The 21,964-nt window shown below is 37.0% G+C and overlaps 1 protein-coding gene across 2 annotated transcripts in view; it reads left to right on the forward strand.

Moving 5' to 3' along the window:
* Positions 1-1,023: 1,023 nt before the first annotated feature.
* CLCN4 (chloride voltage-gated channel 4) overlaps positions 1,024-21,964 on the forward strand; it is a 39,734-nt gene continuing 18,793 nt past the window's right edge. The window contains exons 1-3 of one of the 2 annotated variants that reach the window (XM_070942994.1): positions 1,024-1,167; positions 17,331-17,430; positions 19,231-19,418. In XM_070942994.1, the coding sequence (XP_070799095.1) occupies positions 1,024-1,167; positions 17,331-17,430; positions 19,231-19,418 (432 nt within the window). The remainder of the gene's footprint in view (positions 1,168-17,330; positions 17,431-19,230; positions 19,419-21,964) is intronic. The other variant, XM_070942995.1, reaches the window with a different exon arrangement.

Below are 21,964 nucleotides of genomic sequence, written 5' to 3' on the forward strand. Positions count from 1 at the left end.
TACAATTTTCATTCACCTCCACACAAGGAAGATTGCTGTTTTGCCTATGCTGTAGACCACAAAGAAGATACAAACAAAAGTTGTATTTATTTTTAAGCATACACCTGAAACGTGTTTAAGAAAAAAATTATTTAAGGAATTCCACAATTCCACACAGTTAGTACACAATCATTAATCTGATGTAACCACTCAGGAGTAACTATGCTTTAATAAATCCACAGAGACATTAAATGAACATTAAAACGTCAGGAATAATAAAAGTAGTATTATCTTTATACTGAAAAAAACTCACACTTTGATTTGTTGTACCTCATACCATTTGATGAGTTTTCTGAACTTTCCTGTGGATTGATTTTCTATTTGGTGTTATGCTGTTGTAATTTAAGCAAAATTTAAGAAGATAGGAAAATTTCCATAACTTTAAGGAAGGTTCAACCATTAGCTAGGTAAATAGTTGCCTTTTAGAAAAAATACCTTTGGGACAACCATGACCTGGATGACTGAGAATCTCCATAGACATCTTTATAATGCCATTGGTCAGACACACGATTATCTCTGCAATCTCTTATTAAATATATTAGTCATTTTTAGTTTACCAAGGATTAGTCTGGATATTGTTTTTTAAAATAATTGGCCATTGGAAAATTCTTGTCCTCATCTTTCAAGTTCTTATTGAGTCACTAAACCTGCATGTGAGGTATGCTTTATAGCAGTGGCCCCCAATCTTTTGGGCATCAGAAGATTGAGAAAAACCCTGAGAAAGCTTTTTCCACGGACTGGAGGGGACGTAGTTTTGTGTGCTGCCTGCATCCTGTGGATGGGGCTTCACTTGATTGCACAGCCCAGTTGCTGCCATGCCGCAGTCTGGTGCTGGTCCACAGATCGGGGGTTGGGCACCCCTACTTTTACTATTGCAAGTAATTTCTTCTTTGCAGGAAAGGATTTGATGAGTATGATGGTGTAAGCATGATGTAATATTGAACATACTATCTTGCTCCTGTTTTTCATTGTCTAGGTTCTAATATGGTTAATGCAGGAAATATGAATGGTTCTGGAAATCTGATGGATTTTTTGGATGAACCTTTTCCTGATGTTGGCACTTATGAAGACTTTCATACCATTGATTGGTTAAGGGAGAAATCTCGGGATACAGACAGACATAGAAAGGTAAATAAAAGATAAACACTTGGCATAACTGTTTAAAGTGATTGCTTTTTAATTTTATTCCATTAATAGTTATAAGTCTGAAATACACGTAGTCATTGACTTAGAATAGTTCATTTAGTGACAATAGCACTGAAAAAAGTGACATGACAATTTTTCATACTTAAGACCACTGCAGCATCCCCATGATTACATGATCAAAATTCAGATGCTTGGCAACTGACTCATAGTTATGACAGTTGCAGTGTCCCAGGGTCATGTGATCACCTTTTGCGACCTTCTGACAAGCAAAGTCAATGGGTAAGTCAGGTTCACTTATCAACCATATTACTAATTTAACAATTGCAGTAAGTGACTTAACAAGTGTGGCAAGAAAGGTTGTAAAATGGGACAAAATTCACTTAACAAATGTTTTGCTTAGCAACAGAAAGTTTGGGCTTAATTATGATCGTAATTTGAGGACTACCTATATAGCAATATGATGGAAAACTGATTTAAGGAACTGACATGGCATGGAACATATATTTCCAGATTCACTTCTAGATGAATTTGAAGGCTCAACCTGGTCATTCTCACGAATAATGGTTTTTAGATTTCTGGCTTATTGATTCTTTGCCCTTAGAAGCAATTGAAATAAAGGCTTATCAAACATTAGTGTAAGGAGTTACACTAATTAGTGTAAGGAGTTATTCTCCAAAACACCTGAGGTTAGGACAAGAAGCAATGGGTGGAAACTAATGAAGGAGAGAAGCAACTTAGAACTAAGGAGAAATTTCCTGGCAATTAGAACAATTATTCAGTGGAACAACTTTGCCTCCAGAAGTTGTGAATATTCCAACACTGGAAGTTTTGAAGAAGATGTTGGATAACCATTTGTCTGAAGTGGTGTAGGGTTTCCTGCCTAAGCAGGAGGTTGCACTAGAAGATCTCCAAGGTCCCTTCCAACTCTGTTATTCCAAAGCCATGGTCACGACGTGTTTGAGATGACAGTACAGATGTATTGTTAAGGAAATTAACATGCATATTCTTTTCTATGCAGATAATGCTGTTGCTAAATAAGAATTATTTAAATAAGAATAAGAAGAACAGAATTATTTGCAGCGATCATTAAATAACTGTATGGTGCAACAAGGAGTATAGATCAGAAATTAATGTATCAGAAACCAAGGTAGTTGTGAAGTGAACAAATGCAATATATACATAAATGTTAAAAATAAAAGAAATAGGTACAGTGCATTCAGAAAATATTCAGCCCCCCTTCACTTTTGTCAATTTTGTTATGCTGCAGCCCAATTCTATAGTTGTTGAAATTCATTTTTTTCTCATTAATCTACATTCAGTACCCCATAATGACAAAGTGAAAACAGAATTCACAAAAATAGAAATTTCTTTAAATTTACTAAAAAGAAAAAACTGAAATATTGGCATAAGTATTCAGACCCTTCACTCAGTACTTTGTTGAAGCATCTTTGGCAGCAATTACAGCCTTGAGTCTTTTGGGAAATAATGTGACAAGCTTTGCACACCTGGATTGGGGGATTTTTTTGCCATTCTTCCTTTCAAATCCTCTCACTCAGTCAGGTTTGATGGTGACTCAGTGGACAGACATTTTCAGGTCCCTCCAGAGATGTTCAATATGGTTCAAGTCAGGGGTCGGGTTGGGCCACTCTAGGGCTTTCACAGAATTGTCGCTAAGCCACTCCTGTGTTGTCTTGGCTGTATGCTTAGGATCATTGTCAGGTTGGAAAGTGAACCTTCAGCTCAGTCTGAGTCCTGAGTGCTTTGGAACAGGTTTTCATTGAGGATATCCCTGTACTTTGTGCCATTCAGCTTTCCCTCAACCCTGACCAGTCTCCCAGTCCCTGCTGCTGAAAAACACCCCCACAGTATGATACTGCCACCACTGGGATGGCATTGGGCAGGTAATGAGTAGTCTCTGGTTTTATTTATTTATTTATTTATTTATTTATTTATTTATTTATTTATTTATTTATTTATAAATTTCTATACCGCCCTTCTCCCTGAGGACTCAGGGCAGTGTACAGCCAAACTTAAAAAACATGCAGTACAAATATTAAAAAAAACAATTAAAAGATATATAAATTTGGCCCAATTAAAACTCACTACCAATTAAAACATTTAAAAATTTATTCTTAAGCCAGCCTGGCTTGCTTGAAAAAATGGGTTTTAAGGGCACGACGGAAGGCACTGAGGTCTTGGTTTCTCCTTATCTCTGGGGGCAGCTGATTCCAGAGGGTAGGTGCCCCCACAGAGAAGGCCCTCCCCCTGGGGGTCACCAGCCTGCACTGTTTGGCTGATGGCACCCCAAGGAGGCCCTCTCTGTGGGAGCGCACGGGTCAATGGGAGGTCGTCGGTAGCAGCAGGCGGTCTCGAAGATAGCTAGGCCCTATGCCATGGAGCGCTTTAAAGGTGATAACCAACACCTTGAAGCGCACCCGGAAGACCATCGGGAGCCAGTGCAGCTCACACAGGAGCGGTGTTACATGGGAGCGCCATGCTGCTCCCGTCACTACCCGCGCTGCTGCGTTCTGGACAAGCTGGAGCCTCTGGGTGCTCCTCAAGGGGAGCCCCATGTAGAGAGCGTTGCAGTAGTCAAGGCGAGAGGTGTCGAGGGCATGAGTGACTGTGCACAGGGAATCCCGATCAAGAAAGGGCTGCAACTGGCGAATTAGGCGAACCTGACAAAAGGTCCCCCTGGTTACAGCCGTCAGATGTTCCTCCAAGGACAGCTGCATATCCAGGAGGACTCCCAGATTGCGAGCCCTCTCTGTGGGGGCCAACGACTCGCCCCCAATAGTCAGTGATGGAGTCAACTGACTATATCGGGATGCCGGGAGCCACAGCCACTCAGTCTTGGAAGGGTTGAGCTTGAGCCTGTTCCTCCCCATCCAGATCCGCACAGCCTCCAGGCACTGGGACATCACTTCAAGGGCATCGTTGGGGTGGCCTGGGGTGGAGATGTACAGCTGGGTGTCATCAGCGTACTGGTGGTATCTCACCCCGAAGCCACGGATGATCTCGCCCAGTGGCTTCACATAAATGTTGAACAGAAGGGGCGAGAGGACCGATCCCTGCGGCACTCCACAAATGAGAGGCCTCGAGGTCGACCTCTGCCCCCCTGCCAACACAAACTGCGACCGGTCGGAGAGAAAGGAGGAGAACCACCGTAACACGGTGCCTCCCACCCCCAACTCTTCCAGCCGGTGCAGCATGATACCATGGTTGATGGTATCAAAAGCCGCTGAGAGGTCTAACAGGACCAGAACAGAGGAGCAACCCCTGTCCCGAGCCCTCCAGAGATTATCAACCAATGCGACCAATGCCGTTTCCGTGCTGTGCCCAGACCTGAAACCCGACTGGAACGGATCTAGATAAGATGTTTCCTCCAGGAATTGTGGAAACTGTCGCGCGACCACACTCTCAACAACTTTCGCCATGAAGCGAAGGTTGGAGACAGGACGGTAGTTGGCCATAATGTTTAGAATTGAGGCCAAACAGTTCAATCTTTGTTTCATCAGACCAGAAAATCTTGTTCCTCACAGTCTGGTCCTTCAGGTGTTGTTGTTGTTGTTGTTGTTGTTTTGCAAACTCCAAGCGGGCTTTCAAGTGTTTTGCACTGAGGAGAGGATTCCATCTAGCCACTCTGCCATAAAGCCCAGATCGATGGAGGGCTACAGTGATGGTTGTCCTTCTGGAACTCTGTCCCATCTCCACACAGGATCTCTGGAGCTCAGTCAGAGTGACCATCAGGTTCTTTTTATATATATATATATAAATAATTTTTATTAATATATTCTATACACTAATACACAAATAAAATATACAATCCTGCCACCATGGTATAATATGATTACATTGTCCATAAGTATAAAATCATTCCTTTATACATACATATTTGCCATCATATATATACATCATCATATGTCTATTCTATCCCACCTTTTCTGGACCCAATCGTACCATACTTTCCAACTGTTATAAAATTCTGAATCTTTTTTACCATTGATCAATCTAGTTAGTCTATCTGATTCCGCACACTCATTAATTTTATATATTATTTTCAAATCTATCGGTAAGTATTGATTTTTCCACTCCTGCGCATACGCTAATCTTGCTGCAGTGATAATGTGAATCAACAAGAACCATATATCTGATTTAACATTCAAAGGTTTTGCCCCCAATAGGAAAATCTCAGGTCTTAATTCCAAATTAATCTGTGTAATTTCCAAAATCCATTGCCGTATTTTTTTCCAATATTTAACCGCCTGCGGGCAGGTCCACCATTGGTGAAAATAGGTTCCATTGCTGTAACCACACTTCCAACAGCAGGCAGATGTCCCGGGAAACATTTTAGCTAATCTCGCCGGGGGTAGATGCCACCGGTAGATCATTTTATATATGTTTTCTTTATATGAGGAGGCCATGGTTAATTTCATATTTTTCAACCAAATTTGTTCCCATTGCTGGAAGTCAAGGGGATATCCAAAATTTCGCCCCCATGCTATCATACAACCCTTCACTACATCCTGTCCTATCTGCAGAGACAATAAATATGCATAACATTTAGATAATATCCCTTTCCCTCCTTCTAATAAGATCTTATCCAATTCTTGTCTTTTACGGTAGATTCCTTCACTATGTAAATCTTTTTTATACCTGGAGTGCACTTGCGAATAAGACCACCAGTCTATCTTATATCCTTGAAGAGTTAATAATTCTCGTGACTTTGGATTACCCTGAACATCCAAGAAACCTTCATACGTCAAGGTTTTCTCCCCTTTATACAATGTCGGGTAAACCTGAGCTTCCTGCGCCGAAATCCAACATGGAACTTTTGTATATACTCTTCTTCTAACCTTTTCCCAAGTGTACCCAAGCGTCCTACGTAAATAGTGATCATCAAAGTGTCTAGGACGGCCGGATGCTCCCGGCCATAGAAAATAGTGCCAGCCATGTTGAAGACCGGCTCCCTCAAATGTCAAAAGTCGTCTCTTTTGTAGGACCATCCATTCTTTCACCCAAATCAAGTTCGCTGCTTGGTGATAGAGCTCCCAATTTGGGAGTCCAAATCCTCCTCTATTTTTGGGTTCTTGTAACATTTTAAGTCTAATCCGCGGCCTCTTTCCCTGCCAGATAAATTTAGATATACTCCTATCCAAATTTGTAAAAAACTCTTTATTCAACCTTACCGGGGCTGTTTGGAATAGAAATAACCATTTGGGTAACACGCACATCTTAATGGTTGCCACCCTTCCCAAAATTGATAGCTGGAGATTTTTCCATCTTTCTAAGTCTCTGAGCATCTGGCTGTAAAGAGGAAGATAGTTATCCTCCTTTATGGAGGAACATCTGGCGGTCAACCATATACCCAGATACTTAATTTTATTTGTTATTCTTAAACCCATTAACTGCTCCAGCTGTTGCCTTTGCATCTGAGTCATATTTTTCACTAGGATTTTAGTTTTTTCTTCATTCATCTTTAACCCCGCTACCTTCCCATACTCTCTAATCAAACATAATAATTTCAGGCCCGAGTCTAGTGGTTGATCCAAGATAAATACAAGATCGTCTGCATAAGCCTGAACTTTAACTTCCTCCTGCCTAATCTTCATTCCTCTTACTTCCGTGTTTCCTCTCACTTCTCTAAGCAGGGGCTCTAAAGTTAATACAAATAGCAATGGGGAAAGGGGACATCCCTGTCTTGTACCTCTATGAATTTGAATTCTCTCCGTCTCCTCTCCATCTATGAGAACTCTTGCAGTCTGCTCCCGGTAGATAGCTCGAATTGCCCGAATAAAATTCCCACCAAACTCCATATATTCCAATTGAGAAATCATAAATTCCCAACTGATTCTGTCAAACGCCTTTTGGGCGTCAACAAAAATTAAGGCTAATTGTTTATCCGGGCGATTTTCGAAAAATTCTAATGTATTCATGATAATTCTAAGATTATCTCGTAGATATCTATTAGGAAGGAAGCCGTTTTGGTCTGAGTGAATGAATTGGTTAAGGAAGCAGCTAAGCCTAGCTGCAAGAACCCCCGCAAATATCTTATAATCGGAGTTTAGTAATGATATTGGCCTATAGTTCTTAATAAGAGATAGATCAGTTCCTTCTTTTGGGATAATAGAAATATAAGCCTTGGTCCAAGATACTGGAACCTGAGCCTCTTTCATAACCGCATTGAATAAATCCGTCATGTGTCTTCCTATCACGTCAAACACTATTTTGTATAATTCAACTGGAAGGCCATCTCTACCCGGGGTTTTGCCATTCGCCTGTGCTTTCATAACTGTTTCTACTTCCTCTATCGTAAATTCCGCATTAAGAATTTCCTTCATTGTTTCCGAGACTTTAGGCAAGTCTGTCTTTTCCAAATATTTCCGAATTTCACAGATGTTTTCCTCTCCTTTCTGATAAAGCTGTGTGAAAAAATCCTGAGCTACCATTCTCTTGCCTTCCTTAGTACAATGGAAATTCCCAATTACATCTTTCAGCCCTTCTATTCTCCGTTGTTCCTGCTCCTTTCTAAGCCGATAAGCCAACCATTTTCCTGTTTTATTCGCCCTTTCAAAAAAAAATTGTTTAGTCCACTTTAGTTTATTTGCTAATTCCTCTTGATCTAATAATTTAATCTGGTGTTGCCAGTACTCCCTTTCCTCTATCAATGTTGTCTGGGTTAATCCATTTTGCATCCTTTCTTCCACCCGTTGTAATTTATTCAAGAGGTTGTCTCGGTGTTTCTTACCCGCCCTACGTTTGTCAATCATATATTTGATTAACCATCCCCTCATCACTGCCTTAACCGTATCCCATGTATTGTATATTGAAGTATCCTCTTTCTTATTTTCCTGGAAAAAAAGATATAACTCCTTCTTAAATTTACTCATGAATTCTTCATCTTTCAGGATACCTATATTCATTCTCCATCTACTCTTCCTACAATGTGGGATCTTCCAAGTTAGCATTAGCGGGTTATGATCCGCCCACTGATTGGGCCCTATTTCCACTTCCGAGACCAGCCCCCTCAACTCAAGAGACATCCATATCATATCTATTCGGGTCCACGAGTGGTGTCTGGGAGAGAAATAAGTATATTGATTTTTATTGGGATTTCTCAACCTCCATATATCCTGTAATCCAAATTCCTCCCTTAAATCATTACATATTTTTGGTAATGTTCTCTTAATATCCTTTAACCTTCTTTGTATGTTTCCCGGGACATAATCCTGCATTCTATCTGTTACAGCATTGAAATCCCCCACTAGACAGACATGTTCATATTCCAGTTCCCCCAATTTAACATATAAGTTTTGATAAAAAGTCCTCTGATTATCATTAGGGGCATAAATACAAACCAATAAAGACTTCCACTGGGCAATTTCTATTTCGAGCATGAAAACCCAGCCTTCCTGGTCAGCAAAAACCTGTTGGGATTTCAAATGATGTCGTACATATACCACTATCCCTCTTTTTTTTTGACCTGCTAGTGAGGTATAAGTTTTACCCAACGCCCGGCATTCTAACAGATGGTTTTGATCTTTTTTTATATGAGTCTCCTGCATGCAGACAATATCATACTTAGCCTTTCTTAATTTATTCAAAATCCTACTACGTTTATTAGGAGCATTTAAACCGTTAATATTTACAGATATCAAACGCACTAATTCCCCCATTTCCTTTTCTCACCTAAGTTTTTACTTTCCCGCTGTTATAGCCTTCTTAACTGTTTGTCTTGTCTCCCTCTGAGGTGCTGTTAATTCCTCGGCTTTTCGTATTCCCCCACCCTTCTTTCCCGCCTTTCCTTCTCTCCTCTCCTCTACCTCTTCTTCCTCTTGCGATTCCTCCAAACTTCTACTTTCCCCTTCTTCTTCAACATCTAATTCTGACAAATTAAATTGTTGTTCCATGAATTCTCTTGCTTCTTGAAGACTCCGAATCCTCACCTTCTTATCCCTCCATGTCATCAATAAACCTTCAGGCAATAACCAACGATACGAAATTGCATTTTTCCTCAGGAAAGTCGTCAAAAATTGATATCTGCGTCTCTGTTCCCTTACCCGACGTGAGATTTGTTTCAAAACTATCATCGGTTGGCCTTTATATGTAATAGTTTGATCCCTTGTTCGTTTATAAAATTCTTCACACAAAGCTTTCTTGTTAAAACGAACATGAATTTCCCGAGGAAGATTGTTCCTTTTTGCGTAGCTAGTGAATACTCTAAAGGCCTCATCAATATCCCGTTGGATCATGAGTCTATCTGCCTCCAAAGTTTCTGCAACTATTTCTCCTACAATGTCATCCAGTTTTTCCCCTTTCTCTTCCGCCACATTCTGTATTCTAAGGAAAAAAGAAGATCGCTCCATTTCCAGAAAAATTATTTCTTCTTCTAATTCTCTATTTATGGTTATTTGTCTCTTCTCCCAACTATCCATCCGTCCTTCGCATTTCTCTGTCTTCTTCTCTATCTCCTTCATTTTTTCCTCTTGTTGTATTAATGTCTGTCGTATATCTCCCAGTTCACTTCGCATCTGTTTAATTTCTTCTTTAACCCCTCTCATTTCCGCTTTCACATCTGCTCCCAAGTCCTCAAAGTTCTTAGATGTCAACTCCTGGTTTTTAGCCATTGATTCCTGGATGGCTTGTAACATATTTTGAAGAGCCTGCATAGAGGGCGTCTTCCCCGTCGCCGACATATCTTCCGATGTTCTTCTAGAAGCTAAATACGTCGAATTTGGGGTTACAGCGGTAGGCAGAGAGATAATTTTCTTATTTGTTGTGGTAATAGTTGAAGATGTAGACATAACTAAAAACAACCACTGTTCCTCTACTCTTTGTTGAATAAATATATCAATCAAGTCTTTTAAATCAAATAAGTTAATCCATCAGCTCTTGATATATCCAAATTAGTCTATTTTCAATGTTTACTATGAGGCAGTGTATATATATCTTTTTCCCACCTCTTTTCCTTTCCTTTCTTTTCCTTTCCTTTAGTTGTAATATCCCAATCCACCACTAGGTGGCAGTACAAGACCAACCAAGGGCAGTCTCCGTCTTCAGCAGTGGGGAAAGAAGAAAAAAATATCAAGTCAAGATGTGGCAAAAGGCTCGCCTCTTCTGATAATGTGACAAAGAGAGAAGTAAAAGAGAAAATCTCACTACGTCTCCAACAAGATCAGTCAATTATTCCTCATCCAACAGACAATATATTCAAATAAAAAAAGGGAGAAGATGAAGTTTTGATAATATCAAAGTTCAAAGGGAGATCAATAACTGCTTCTGAGGGGGAAATAACAGCTAGCAGCAAGAAGTTTACAAGACAGCCCTTTCTCCGTTTCAGCCGCTCCCCCAGTAAATGGCAAATCTTATACGTTTCTTAGGCAGGAGGTTCAGTCAGCTCTGAGCTAACTTAGTAAAGTAGAATTCTTACACCACGCTGGCGGGCTCCCCTCTCCAGTTGGTATAGTCACGATTTCGGGGCGATCCCACGCCGCCCTCTTTCTGCGCTGGTATCCTGAGAAGAAATCTGCCGGCATGCGGGAAAGCCACCTCCTCGCATGCCCCGATGCCTCCCCTTCTTCGCAAGCCTCTCCATGGCTCACGATGGCGCAGGAACAACCGCCAGACACAGAAAAGGGAGAACTAGGATAAGCAGCTACACAATTCCTAGTCCTCCATTTAGCATGACGCAACCGGAAGCCGTGACCATCAGGTTCTTGGTTACCTGTTTTACTAAGATCTTTTCCCATAATTGCTCAGTTTAACCAGCTGACCAGTTCTTGGAAAAGTCTTGTCAAACTTCTTCCATTTGAGAATTATGGAGGCCTCTGTGCTCTTAGGAACCTTCAGTGCAGCAGAAATTTTATTGTAGCGTTCCCCAGATCTGTGCCTTGCAATAATCCTGTCTCTGAGCTTTGCAAGAAGTTTTTTTTGACCTCATGGCTTTTGCTTTCCTACAGTATGCATTTTAAGTCATAGCTTTTATTGTTTTGTCTATATATAAAGTACAAATAGAAATAAAAATGGGAAATTAGGGGGGGGGAAGAGAGGGGGGAAAGAAAATATAAGGTACAAGGGAAAAAAGAAAAAAAAGGCATTGACCTCCAATTCTTTTTAGCACAATACAAGATAAAAACACTCCAGCTTCAATTTTTTGCTTTTGCACATTAGTATATAACTTGCCATTTCTATAACAACAAATTTGTCTAATCGACAAAACCAAAGTCAATGTTTCATTTTTTTTCATCACAAGCACAAAATCCAGAATTGATATCCAAATGAAAACCATATTTAAATATATTCTCCTCTTTGAATAAAATAATTAATGTAACCATTTCTGCTTTATCTTCCTGCTGTGGAAATAATATGTATTTTTATTTGCACCTAATCATCTTTATAAACTATCACCATTTATATTGCAAGGTACACTGTATTCTTTGATCTTACAGAGAAAAATACTTTTTTTTAACATCCTTTTTAAAAGACTAAACTTTTCTTTAAACACATTTCTGAAATCAAAACTTTCTAATACATCTTTTTCTTTTAACTACTTAACATACAGACTTTAAAATTCAGGGTTAAATTTACCCAAACTAACCTCATAGAATAATATTTCTTTCTTTTGTATACATTCTTTTTAAAACTCTAAATTTTTCTTTAAACTAATATATCACTTTCTTTAACTTTCTTTTAATACAGATACTCTCAAATATATTTTCAATAACATTTTGTATACTTTAGGAATTACTTAGGATATATATATATATATATAGTTCAAATTTTAGATTGCGATTAAGACAATTGATTATTTCAATTACGGATTAAGAATTGATTATTTCAATTACAAATATCAAACAGATAAAAATCCATCCTAATTGCAGTTAACTCGTTAAGTTTAATTCACTCCTTCCAGCTTGTCTTCATGGAATAAATCTTTTTTTTCTTGGAAAGTTTATCAAGTAGTTAATTATAGGCTTCCCTTTTTCTCAAGGATTCCTCAACTTGTTAATGTTCTTAAAGAAAAAGTCCCAATCTTGTCCTTTTAAAAGTTGCAGATTTTCATGAAGCTCTTCTTTCAGTTGTGTTGAGAGATTTATATTTTAACCATCATAATAAGAGTTAGTGTCAGGTTTATATTCCAAAATTGCAGTTCACTCCTCTGCACTTTCAGCTACTTGTGGAAGATGCCTTGGTAGTTTGGTAACCTTCCACACATGTTTGCATCTCTACAGTAGTTTGAGAAATTTTTTTTAGCATTCTTGGAGCACAGCTGATCCTACAAACTGGTGAATTTTATTTAGAAAAAATTCCAATAAATCTTTAATAATTTGCTTCTCCCATCTTGACTCCCTTTTTGATCAAAAAGTAGCTTTTTTATAAGTCACATAGAAATTGCTAGCCATTCATGAATCATAAATATCAGAAAGTTTTAGCCACCCACAGCAACGCAGACCAAACTACAAATTACTACAAATAATAAACTAAAGCCACAACTTTCTGCCTTTATGTTTCTCTGTCAACTTTTTTTTTGCTCCACACTTCCTTATTTTGGCTTGCCATAGCAGTTTCTTCCTTGTTGTTCAACATTGAAAAAATCCCCAAAATGGCTCAGGTTTTCAAAAAGGAGTAGCAGGATATGACTAAAAAGAGCCTCTTTCAACTTAGTAAACATTTATAGTCCTTAAAGGTGCTTAAGAAATGAAAGGCACTGTCAACGTCCGGTTGACGTCATGGCAAGACAGTCGGGGAAATAGTGGGCTCTGATGAGTCCCGCAAAAACTCGGCTGCCGAACCACCACCGCCGGGTCTGCGGACCGAACCTGTCCTGTAGGGATGGGGGAAGGAGAGGGGTGCCTCGGAAGACCTAGAGGAACAGGCAAGTTCCTTGGAGGTCAGAGGGAACCCTTTGTGAGTTGGCGGCGGGGGGGGCGGCAGCCATGGCAGCTGCCACGAAGCTGTGACAACTGGGCAAGAAAAGTGCTGGAGGAAAGCAAAATAAAACGGAGTCTTTTAAAGCTGGGTGAGTGATAACAGCCCAGGCTTGCAACAACGTTTGGAGCTATATTAGTAACTAGAAGACCCCTAGCCTAAAATAGCAGCTAAGTAACAAAGGGGCTTTGGAATTTTTTTAAAACTGTAACTTTAAAGAACAAAGACCCGAAGAACAACTAATTCTGGAACAAGAATTAAGAGACTTAATTTAGAGATATGGTAAAAGGACTAAACACTTTAAAAATCTGAATTGGACTGAGGAAAAAAAAAGATTTGATACTTTTTTAACTAAAAGAAGAAAATATAGTGGATGGTTATATAATACTAAGAATTAAAATGGAGTCTTGCATGAGTAATGGGAAATGTGGATTATAGAGAGACACCATCTGGCATAAAGAGGAACTTTGTAACCTCCCTTTGTTATGAGAACTTTGAGCTCTAAAAAAAAAATATTGCTGAACTGTGGAGGAGGATTTTCTTTTCCTGACTGCAAGCAGCTGGACTTTGGTGAAGAAAAGGAATTTACAATGGAGCTCCTACCATTGAACAAATAATAATTTGAATGTTGGCGCAGGAATAGAAGAAGGATTAAGCGCAGCTGTAGAAGAAAGAGATTTGATACACTATATCCGGAATAAAATATGAAAAGAGATTTAATTGGACTTATGTAGAATAAAATTAAAAAATTGGAAAATGGAAGGAAATTTATGTTTGCAGATGAGGAAATGAAGATAATGTGATTAAAAATAAAATAAAGTAAAGATGATTGTAATAAATTAAAGGGACGCTTCTATAGAAATTAAAAATGTTAAATGAAACTAATTAATACATGTAAAGATATGTTTAATGCAAGAACTATGTTTAATGGTAATATGTTAAGATAAAGAATAAGGATGAATATGATTAATTGAAAATGTTAAAAGGAATTTAAAAATATACTTAAAAATATGATTTAAACAAGAACCATATCTCAAGATTAAAATGTTATGAATGCTATGAAAAAGGATAAAGAAAAATATGATTAAATGAAAAGCAATGCATAGATGGAGGGAAACAACAAAGAAAGGTTTAAGTAGAGATTGTTAAACCAACTATGAACATGCTGTATTTAACAGCCAAAAAGCTATAATATGCTGTACTGAACAGCCAAACAAATGGTCATGCTGGGTATCAGCCAAAACGAAAGTTAATATGCCGTGCAACGGCCAAAAAACAAAAATAGAGATGCTGTGTTTAACAGCCAAACAAACCTGAAGATGCCTTGTAACGGCCAAAAAACAAACTTAATATGCTGTGTTTAACAGCCAAACCAAGGGCATGCTGGGCAATGGCCAAAAAATAAAAACATGCTATATTTAATAGCCAAAATAAAGGGTAATGCTGTGATTAACAGTCAAGAAATAGAAAAGATTGGTTTAACATCAAAGATAATAAAAAGAGGTGGGATAATTAAAATGAGGAGGTGTATGTTGAGAGTGATAGTTAAGACAAAATGCTTAAATTAGGTTTAATAATAATTAAATAATTAATGAATATTTAATTTGTTTAATATAATTGTAAGACTTATATTGTTAAAATATCTAAGCAAATGAAACAGAAAAATGAATTGATAATTAGTTAGGATTTAAGATTTAAGTAACGGGTTTTGGGGGATAATGGCATAGTTATATAGATAGATATGAGGGAAATATTCGTTTAAAATATTGAGTTGTGTTAATGGAAAATAAGATTTGTTAATGATTTGTTTTAATTTGTGACTGGAGCAAAAGCTTCATTTTGAAAAGATGTGGGGTTTTTTGTTTAAAAAATAAGATAAATTAATATAATAAGAAATGAAAGGCACTGTCAATTTGAAAAGTAAATTTCAAAGCGGCTGCTTCTTCCATGATGAACAGATTGCAGCCCCTCTCCCCAGCTTTCAGCACACAATTGCTTCAAAGCGCATCTCCTGAAATTACTTGTAGACCTCAGCTGTATCGGTGGATCTTGAGGAATAATTCTAAAGACTTTTCCTAACCCAGGAGAGTCATATAAATTGAAGGAATGCCAGTTCCTTCCGTTAGTAGTTGAAGAGCTGCAGCCCAGGGGAAAACCCTTCAGGGGTCCCTCCTTGGGCGTGTATTCAGTTGGCCATCTTCACCGGAAATGTGCTACAGTATGCATTATCCTTTATGAAGCATCTATAGAGAGATGTGTGCCTTTCCAAATCATGTCCAATCAATTTAATTTACCACAGTTGGACTCCAATCAAGGTGTAGAAATATGTCAGCAACAATCAAGAGAAATGGAAGGCACCTGAGCTCAATTTCAAGTGCTATTGCAAAGGGTCTGAATACTTATGCCAATGTGATATCTTTTTAATAAACTTATAGACATTTCTAAAATTCTGTTTTCACTTTGTCATTATGGGGTACTGAATGTAGATTAATGAGGAAAAAATGAATTTCAACAACTGTAGAATCAGGCTGCAGCATAACAAAATTGACAAAAGTGAAGGGGGTCTGAATACTTTCTGAATGCACTGAACATCTGCTCATGGTAGAATACTCACCAAAGAGAGGAAACTGCATAGAGAAACTGTAAGAGATGAAATTCTGATAGAAAGATAGGTTGGATGGTGTGCTGAAGGCAATTAATGTTTGCTGAAAAGCAAAAAAAAAAAAAAGCTTGGTATAAGAGAATCCTTTTGCCTACTTTGTTATTGAAAGTGACAGTTGAGTGTCAAGAAAAATAGGGCCAACTGAATGTACTGGGGATAGGTTACTTCAGCCTGAATGGTAAACAAGTAAAAATAACAATTTAATAATTGATAAACCTTTATGCCAACTGACTCTCAATGATTCTGGTTAATTCACAACAATCAGAGAAATTACAATAAAATATAAAAATAAAGAAAAAAGATAGCACAAATGAAAAATCTCACTTTCCCATGCCAAGTGAAGATCAAGTCATAATATAATTACATTTAAAAAATAAATGGAACCAAAGAAAGGATATACTGAGAAAGTTGGATATTCTCAAAATTAGAGAGGAGAAAAGTTTAAAAGATAAAAGACACATTGATGTGGTGGGAGTAAGGATAGTTTCAAGGGTAGAAAAGTACAAATACATACAGTGAATCAATTATAAGCTAGTTTTAGCAATTTTACCTTTCCTTTTTCTTATCATTTGCCTTTAATTTCTTTAAATTATTATTCCTCATTTTTTTAAGCTGTCTGCTTAAGAGTGCTTAGAAAAGAGTGCTTAAAAAGAAGCATTATAAGTTATATGGATATCGGATATGGGATATTGCCAGACCCTAAGACTATCCTAACCTAAAACTATCACATATAGTTTGTATAAAAACATCCAGCAATTGGCTAAGGTACCATTTTTGGAGAAGAAAGTTAAAGAACTACTGTTTGTAATCCCATGTATCTCCTGATGTCTTTTAAATATGAATTTACTAAATTTCATGTTTATAGGACATAATTTTTATTACAGTAGACAAGATACTGAGAAAAGAGAAAGAACTATAGTAAAATATTAGCAGTGAGAGTTATACCAGAAATACAATATTGACTCCAATAAAAATATGATTCCAGGTTGATTAATCAAGAGATTTTTAATTTTATTCTAAACTCTATAGTTATAATTATTAGAAATATAGCAATAACAATAGCACATAGGCTTACTTACTGCCCCATAGTGGTTTACAGAACTGTCTGAGCAGTTTACAATGTCAGTGTTATTTGCAATCCCTAACAATCTGAGTCCTCATTTTACCAACCATGGAAGGATGGAAGGCTGAGTCAACCTTATAGATTTTATAAGGATAGATCATTTTACCCCAAAAGTCAATCTGACATACATTTCAGGAAATGATTCATCTTAATTTAACTTTTTTTCTTCAATAAATTCTCACTATAATTAACTCTAGCCCTGATAGATTGCTTCAACACTTTTATGGAACATGCTTTGTTCATAAAAGCAGGATACAAATAAATAAAATAATAATAATGATCATATCTCTTGCCTCATCTTCTCTACCAAATACTTTGCCATTTGATTTTATGTTAGATATATTTATGTTAGATTATTTGATTATTATGGTGCTATATTTAATGAAATATCAACATTGCAACTTTTTCAATTAAATAATATATTTTTTCCAGATTACAAATAAAAGCAAGGAGTCCATCTGGGAATTCATAAAAAGTTTATTGGATGCTTGGTCAGGATGGGTTGTTATGCTACTTATAGGACTGTTGGCAGGTAACTTCAAACAAATGTTAACTCATATTTACTTATTAAAAGTTGTGCGCTGTAGAGACAGTTGTTTATGCTGGCTATATAAATGTGATATCTTCCATTTCAGCATTTCAGGGCTAAATACTATTTTTGTTTGGGGCTAGAAATGCTAAATATATATGTAGAATATTGACAATAATAGCATAAAGAAATAATAATATTTATAATTTGAAGTAGGGAATAACAATTGTGATATAGAATTTTATTTTTTTTTTAGTCTGAAATAGATCTAGTACTAGTAATAATAACAACAATTTTCTGGTTAATTGATAATAATTTGCAAAACTTTTTGTTTATTTATTAAATTAATATAGCTGCCCTTCACATGAGAAGTTACTTTAGAAAACATAAAATATCTCTTATAAAGATAATATATATTATAGTAAGTAAAAAATATACTAAGCAGTTAGTTTAGATTGTATTGTGGCTTATTTGCTGCACCATTAAGAGCAGTTGATAACATTCTGAGAAATCACTAGAATTGTGGTACTAAAACACATTCATAATATTATGATTAATAATGCTAATAACACAATGATTTATAATTATTTGTGATTTATCATTAATAATATATTATTAACTAAAAATAATATCTCTGGACATTAACTGGTGCTTTTTGGCTTGTTAATTATAAACAACAAAAGTTCTTCTAGTGTTTTGGTGAAATATATAATTTATGCATAGTTCATAAAGCAATATGACATTTATTCAGGCAAGCTCTTATAAAGCAGTCACTAAAAATGCCAACTATTTGGAATGGAAAGCCAAAAATATTACAATGTCAAAATAGAAAGCATAAAATGTATATGTATTTATAATACAATATAAGCCAATTATAAATATTTAATGCCTCAAATTTATGATGTTTTTACCATAAATATATAAAAATAAATGTTAAAAAAATATAAAAAATGGGTTTTTTGAGTGATGTGGTGGCCTAGTGTTGAAGATGCTCACTTCCACTTGGAAGATGGAGAGTCAATCCTAGGCAGTAGCAGATTTTTCTCTCCTAGGGCGCAAAGAAAGAATATCTGCTGCTAACTTCGCATGACGTCAGGAAGGGCATCTGGCCAGTAAACGTTCCGCTCCACCCCAACTCTATCCCAAATTCAGGGATTACAGGGTTGTAAAAAGAAAGTTTTTATTTATGGTATTTTTTATTGAATCAGAGTCTGCTTTTAGGTCGGTATATTGAAAGTAACAGTCATGCACACTGCCTACTTGTTCAACTAGTGGTCTTAATCTACTGTGAACTTTGATCAATAATCCCAAACCCAAGTTTTGACTTTATCAATTTCAGCTGCTCATGGAATGTTCTAGATAAGAATATAGTTTCTTGTTTTAAAAACTTTAAATAAGTTTTTAAACTTATAAACTAATAATTGTGTTTATTGTTTACAAGTTCTTAGAAGTGAGTCAAGAAAAGTAATTCGTATTTTAAGAGAAATACTACATTGCATAAAAAAGCTTATAGAAAGATACAAGGAAACAATTTTCATCTTTTATTTGGCATGTTTCATTCACTCACTCACTGTTGTAGGTGCTAACATGTGTAATAAATCTCTTGAAAACACCCTATAGCTATGAGGTGGACAGTTCTCCTAACTTGTTATTTTGGTAACTGTGGGGTGACTTAATACGGAGTTACGTACAGTATGTATCCAACTCATATTCAAGAGACACTTCTGCAAGAGCATGTTCAAACTCATTTCTCAGCATCTATCATTTGGATCCTTCTTTAACATCTATTTCTCTCCCTGTTAGGCACATTGGCTGGAGTTATAGATTTAGCAGTGGATTGGATGACTGATTTGAAAGAAGGAGTCTGTTTAGAAGCCTTTTGGTATAGTCATGAGCAGTGTTGCTGGACATCCAATGAAACTACTTTTGAAGACCGGGACAAATGTCCTCAGTGGCAAAAGTGGTCTGAGCTTTTAGTTAACGAATCTGAGGTATGGTTATAGTTTTGCTGTAATTTACACGCTAATTGTTTAATGTTTTAACGTGGCACTGTCATGAAAACATGTTACACTAAACTGAAAAATGCTCTAGGCTACAGAAATTTGGACCATTCCTAGACGATAGCAAAGAAGTACAATAATCCTCTAGTATAGTAATAATCTAAAGTTTTGCAGCACATAGTTCTAATATTTCCTCTCAGTTAGACAGAAAATAAAAATTATGCCATTTCCTCCCTCCCTCCCTCCCTCCCTCCCTCCCTCCCTCCTTCCCTCCCTCCCTCTCTCATTCTTTATTGGCCAAGTGTGATTGGACTCACGAGGAATTTGTCTTTGCTGCATATGCTCTCAGTGTACATAAAAGGGGAAAAAAAGAAAAAAAATACATTCATCAAGAATCATAAAATACAACACCCTAGTGATAGTCATAGGTTACTAATAAGCAATCGAATCATACTAGGAAACAAACAGAACAATATAAATCGTAAAAATCCAAGCAACATGGTTATAGTCATGTTGGAGGAGATAGGTAATAAGAAGGATGAGAAGAATAATAGTAATACAGTCTTAGTAAATAGTTCATTTTTATTTTTTATTTTATTGGTTCGATTTATATGCCGCCCTTCTCCGGAGACTCAGGGCAGCTTACAATGCATTAAGCAATAACCTTCATACTTTTGTCTATACCTGCTTAGGGCTTTCGGCCCCCCCTAAGCAGTGTTCTTTTTTATACAAAGTCAGCTTATTGCCCCCACAATCCATGTCCTCATTTTACCTACCTTGAAAGGATGGAAGGCTGAGTCAACCTTGAGCCTGGTGAGATTTGAACTTGCAGTAATTGCAGGCAGCTGGTGCTACTTAACAGCACTTTAGTCTGCTGCGCCACCAAGGCTCCAGTTTGAGAGTGTTGTGGGAATTAGTTGTTTAATAGAGTGATGGCATTCAGGGAAAAACTGTCCTTGGGTCTAGTTGTTTGGTGTGCAGTCCCCTATAGTGTCATTTTGAGGGTAGAAGTTGAAACAATTTATGTCCAGGATGTGATGGGTCTGTAGATATTTTCTCAGCCCTCTTTTTGACTTGTGCAGTATACAGGTCCTCAATGGAAGGCAGATTGGTAGCAATTGTTTTTTCTGCAATCCTAATTATCCGTTGAAGTCTGTGTCTGTCTTGTTGGGTTGCAGAGCCAAACCAGACAGTTATAGAGGTGCAGATGACAGTTTCAGTAATTCTTCTGTAGAACTGAATCAGCAGTTCTTTGGGCAGTTTAAGCTTTCTGAGTTGGCGCAAAAAGAACATTCTTTGTTGTGCTTTTTTGGTGTCATTTTTGATGTTAAGTGTCAATTTTGAGTCTTGAAATGTGATACAACCTAGAAACTTGAAGGTATCTACTGTTGATACTGTGTTGTTGTCTAGTATTGTGAGAGGTGGTAGTATAGGAGGGTTTTTCCTAAAATCACCATTTCTACAATTTTGAGTGTGTTTAGTCGAAGATTGTTCTGGTCGCACCACAAGGCTAGTTGTTCAGCCTCTTGTCTGTATGCAAATTCGTCATGGTCTCGAATGAGACCAATCACGTTGTATCATCTGCAAACTTCAGTATTTTAACAGAGGGATCTTTTCAGATTCAGTCACTGGTGTATAGAGAGAAGAGAAGTGAAGAGAGCACACAGCCCTGGGGGGCTCCTGTGCTAAATGTACAAGTATCTGATGTTATGTTGCCTAGCTTCACCTGTTGCTTCCTGTCTGTTAGGAAGCTCCATTTACAAGTGTGGTCAGGTACAGCTAGCTGATTTAGTTTAGTTAGAAGAATATCTGGAATGATAGTATTGAATATTAAGCAGAAGTCTATAAAGAGGACCCTTGCATAGGTCTGCACCTATCTATCTATCTATCTATCTATCTATCTATCTATCTATCTATCTATCATCTATCTATTTCTATGTTTATATCTCTATGTATCTTTATATCTCTATCTTTGTTCATTTTATGTCTGTTTTTTTAATCTTATAGTAGTTCGTTCAAATAGTTAGTTGCCTCAGTGTTAAGGAATTATAGTTTGTTAGGGGGCTGCATGCATATTTACATAAATTTAGTTTATCAGTATGTCATCACTGTCTCAGCATAGCAGTAAATCAAAAATATTGCTTATATGCTTTGTTGGATGAAATCTTAATTTATATGTGACAAACTGAGACGAATATTCATTGTCCACATCCCCATATACTTATTTATCAAGGAAAGAATTTGTGTTGAAACTGTTCCCCAGTCACTCTGTTATGGACTGTAATTTTCAAACAAAGTTCATCCTGTGAAGGAATAAAGATTATTATCATAGCTTATTTAAAAATAGGCAATGACATCTGTAAAAATAAGAATTACTCAGGGAATCAAAGCATCAAAATAGATGCCATTCATTTCAGATCTGCCAGGCTCAACTTGGAGGGCCTCACAGGCATCCTGCCATAAAAAAAAGAAGGGAGGAAGGATGAAAGAGGAAAAGATGAAAGGGCAATAAAGGGATAGGAAATCGGGTGGCGGCG

This window comes from Pituophis catenifer, unplaced genomic scaffold (assembly GCF_029215685.1).
Source record: "Pituophis catenifer annectens isolate HBS135680 unplaced genomic scaffold, rPitCat1.0.hap2 SCAF_4, whole genome shotgun sequence".
NCBI classification, from domain to species: domain Eukaryota; kingdom Metazoa; phylum Chordata; class Lepidosauria; order Squamata; family Colubridae; genus Pituophis; species Pituophis catenifer.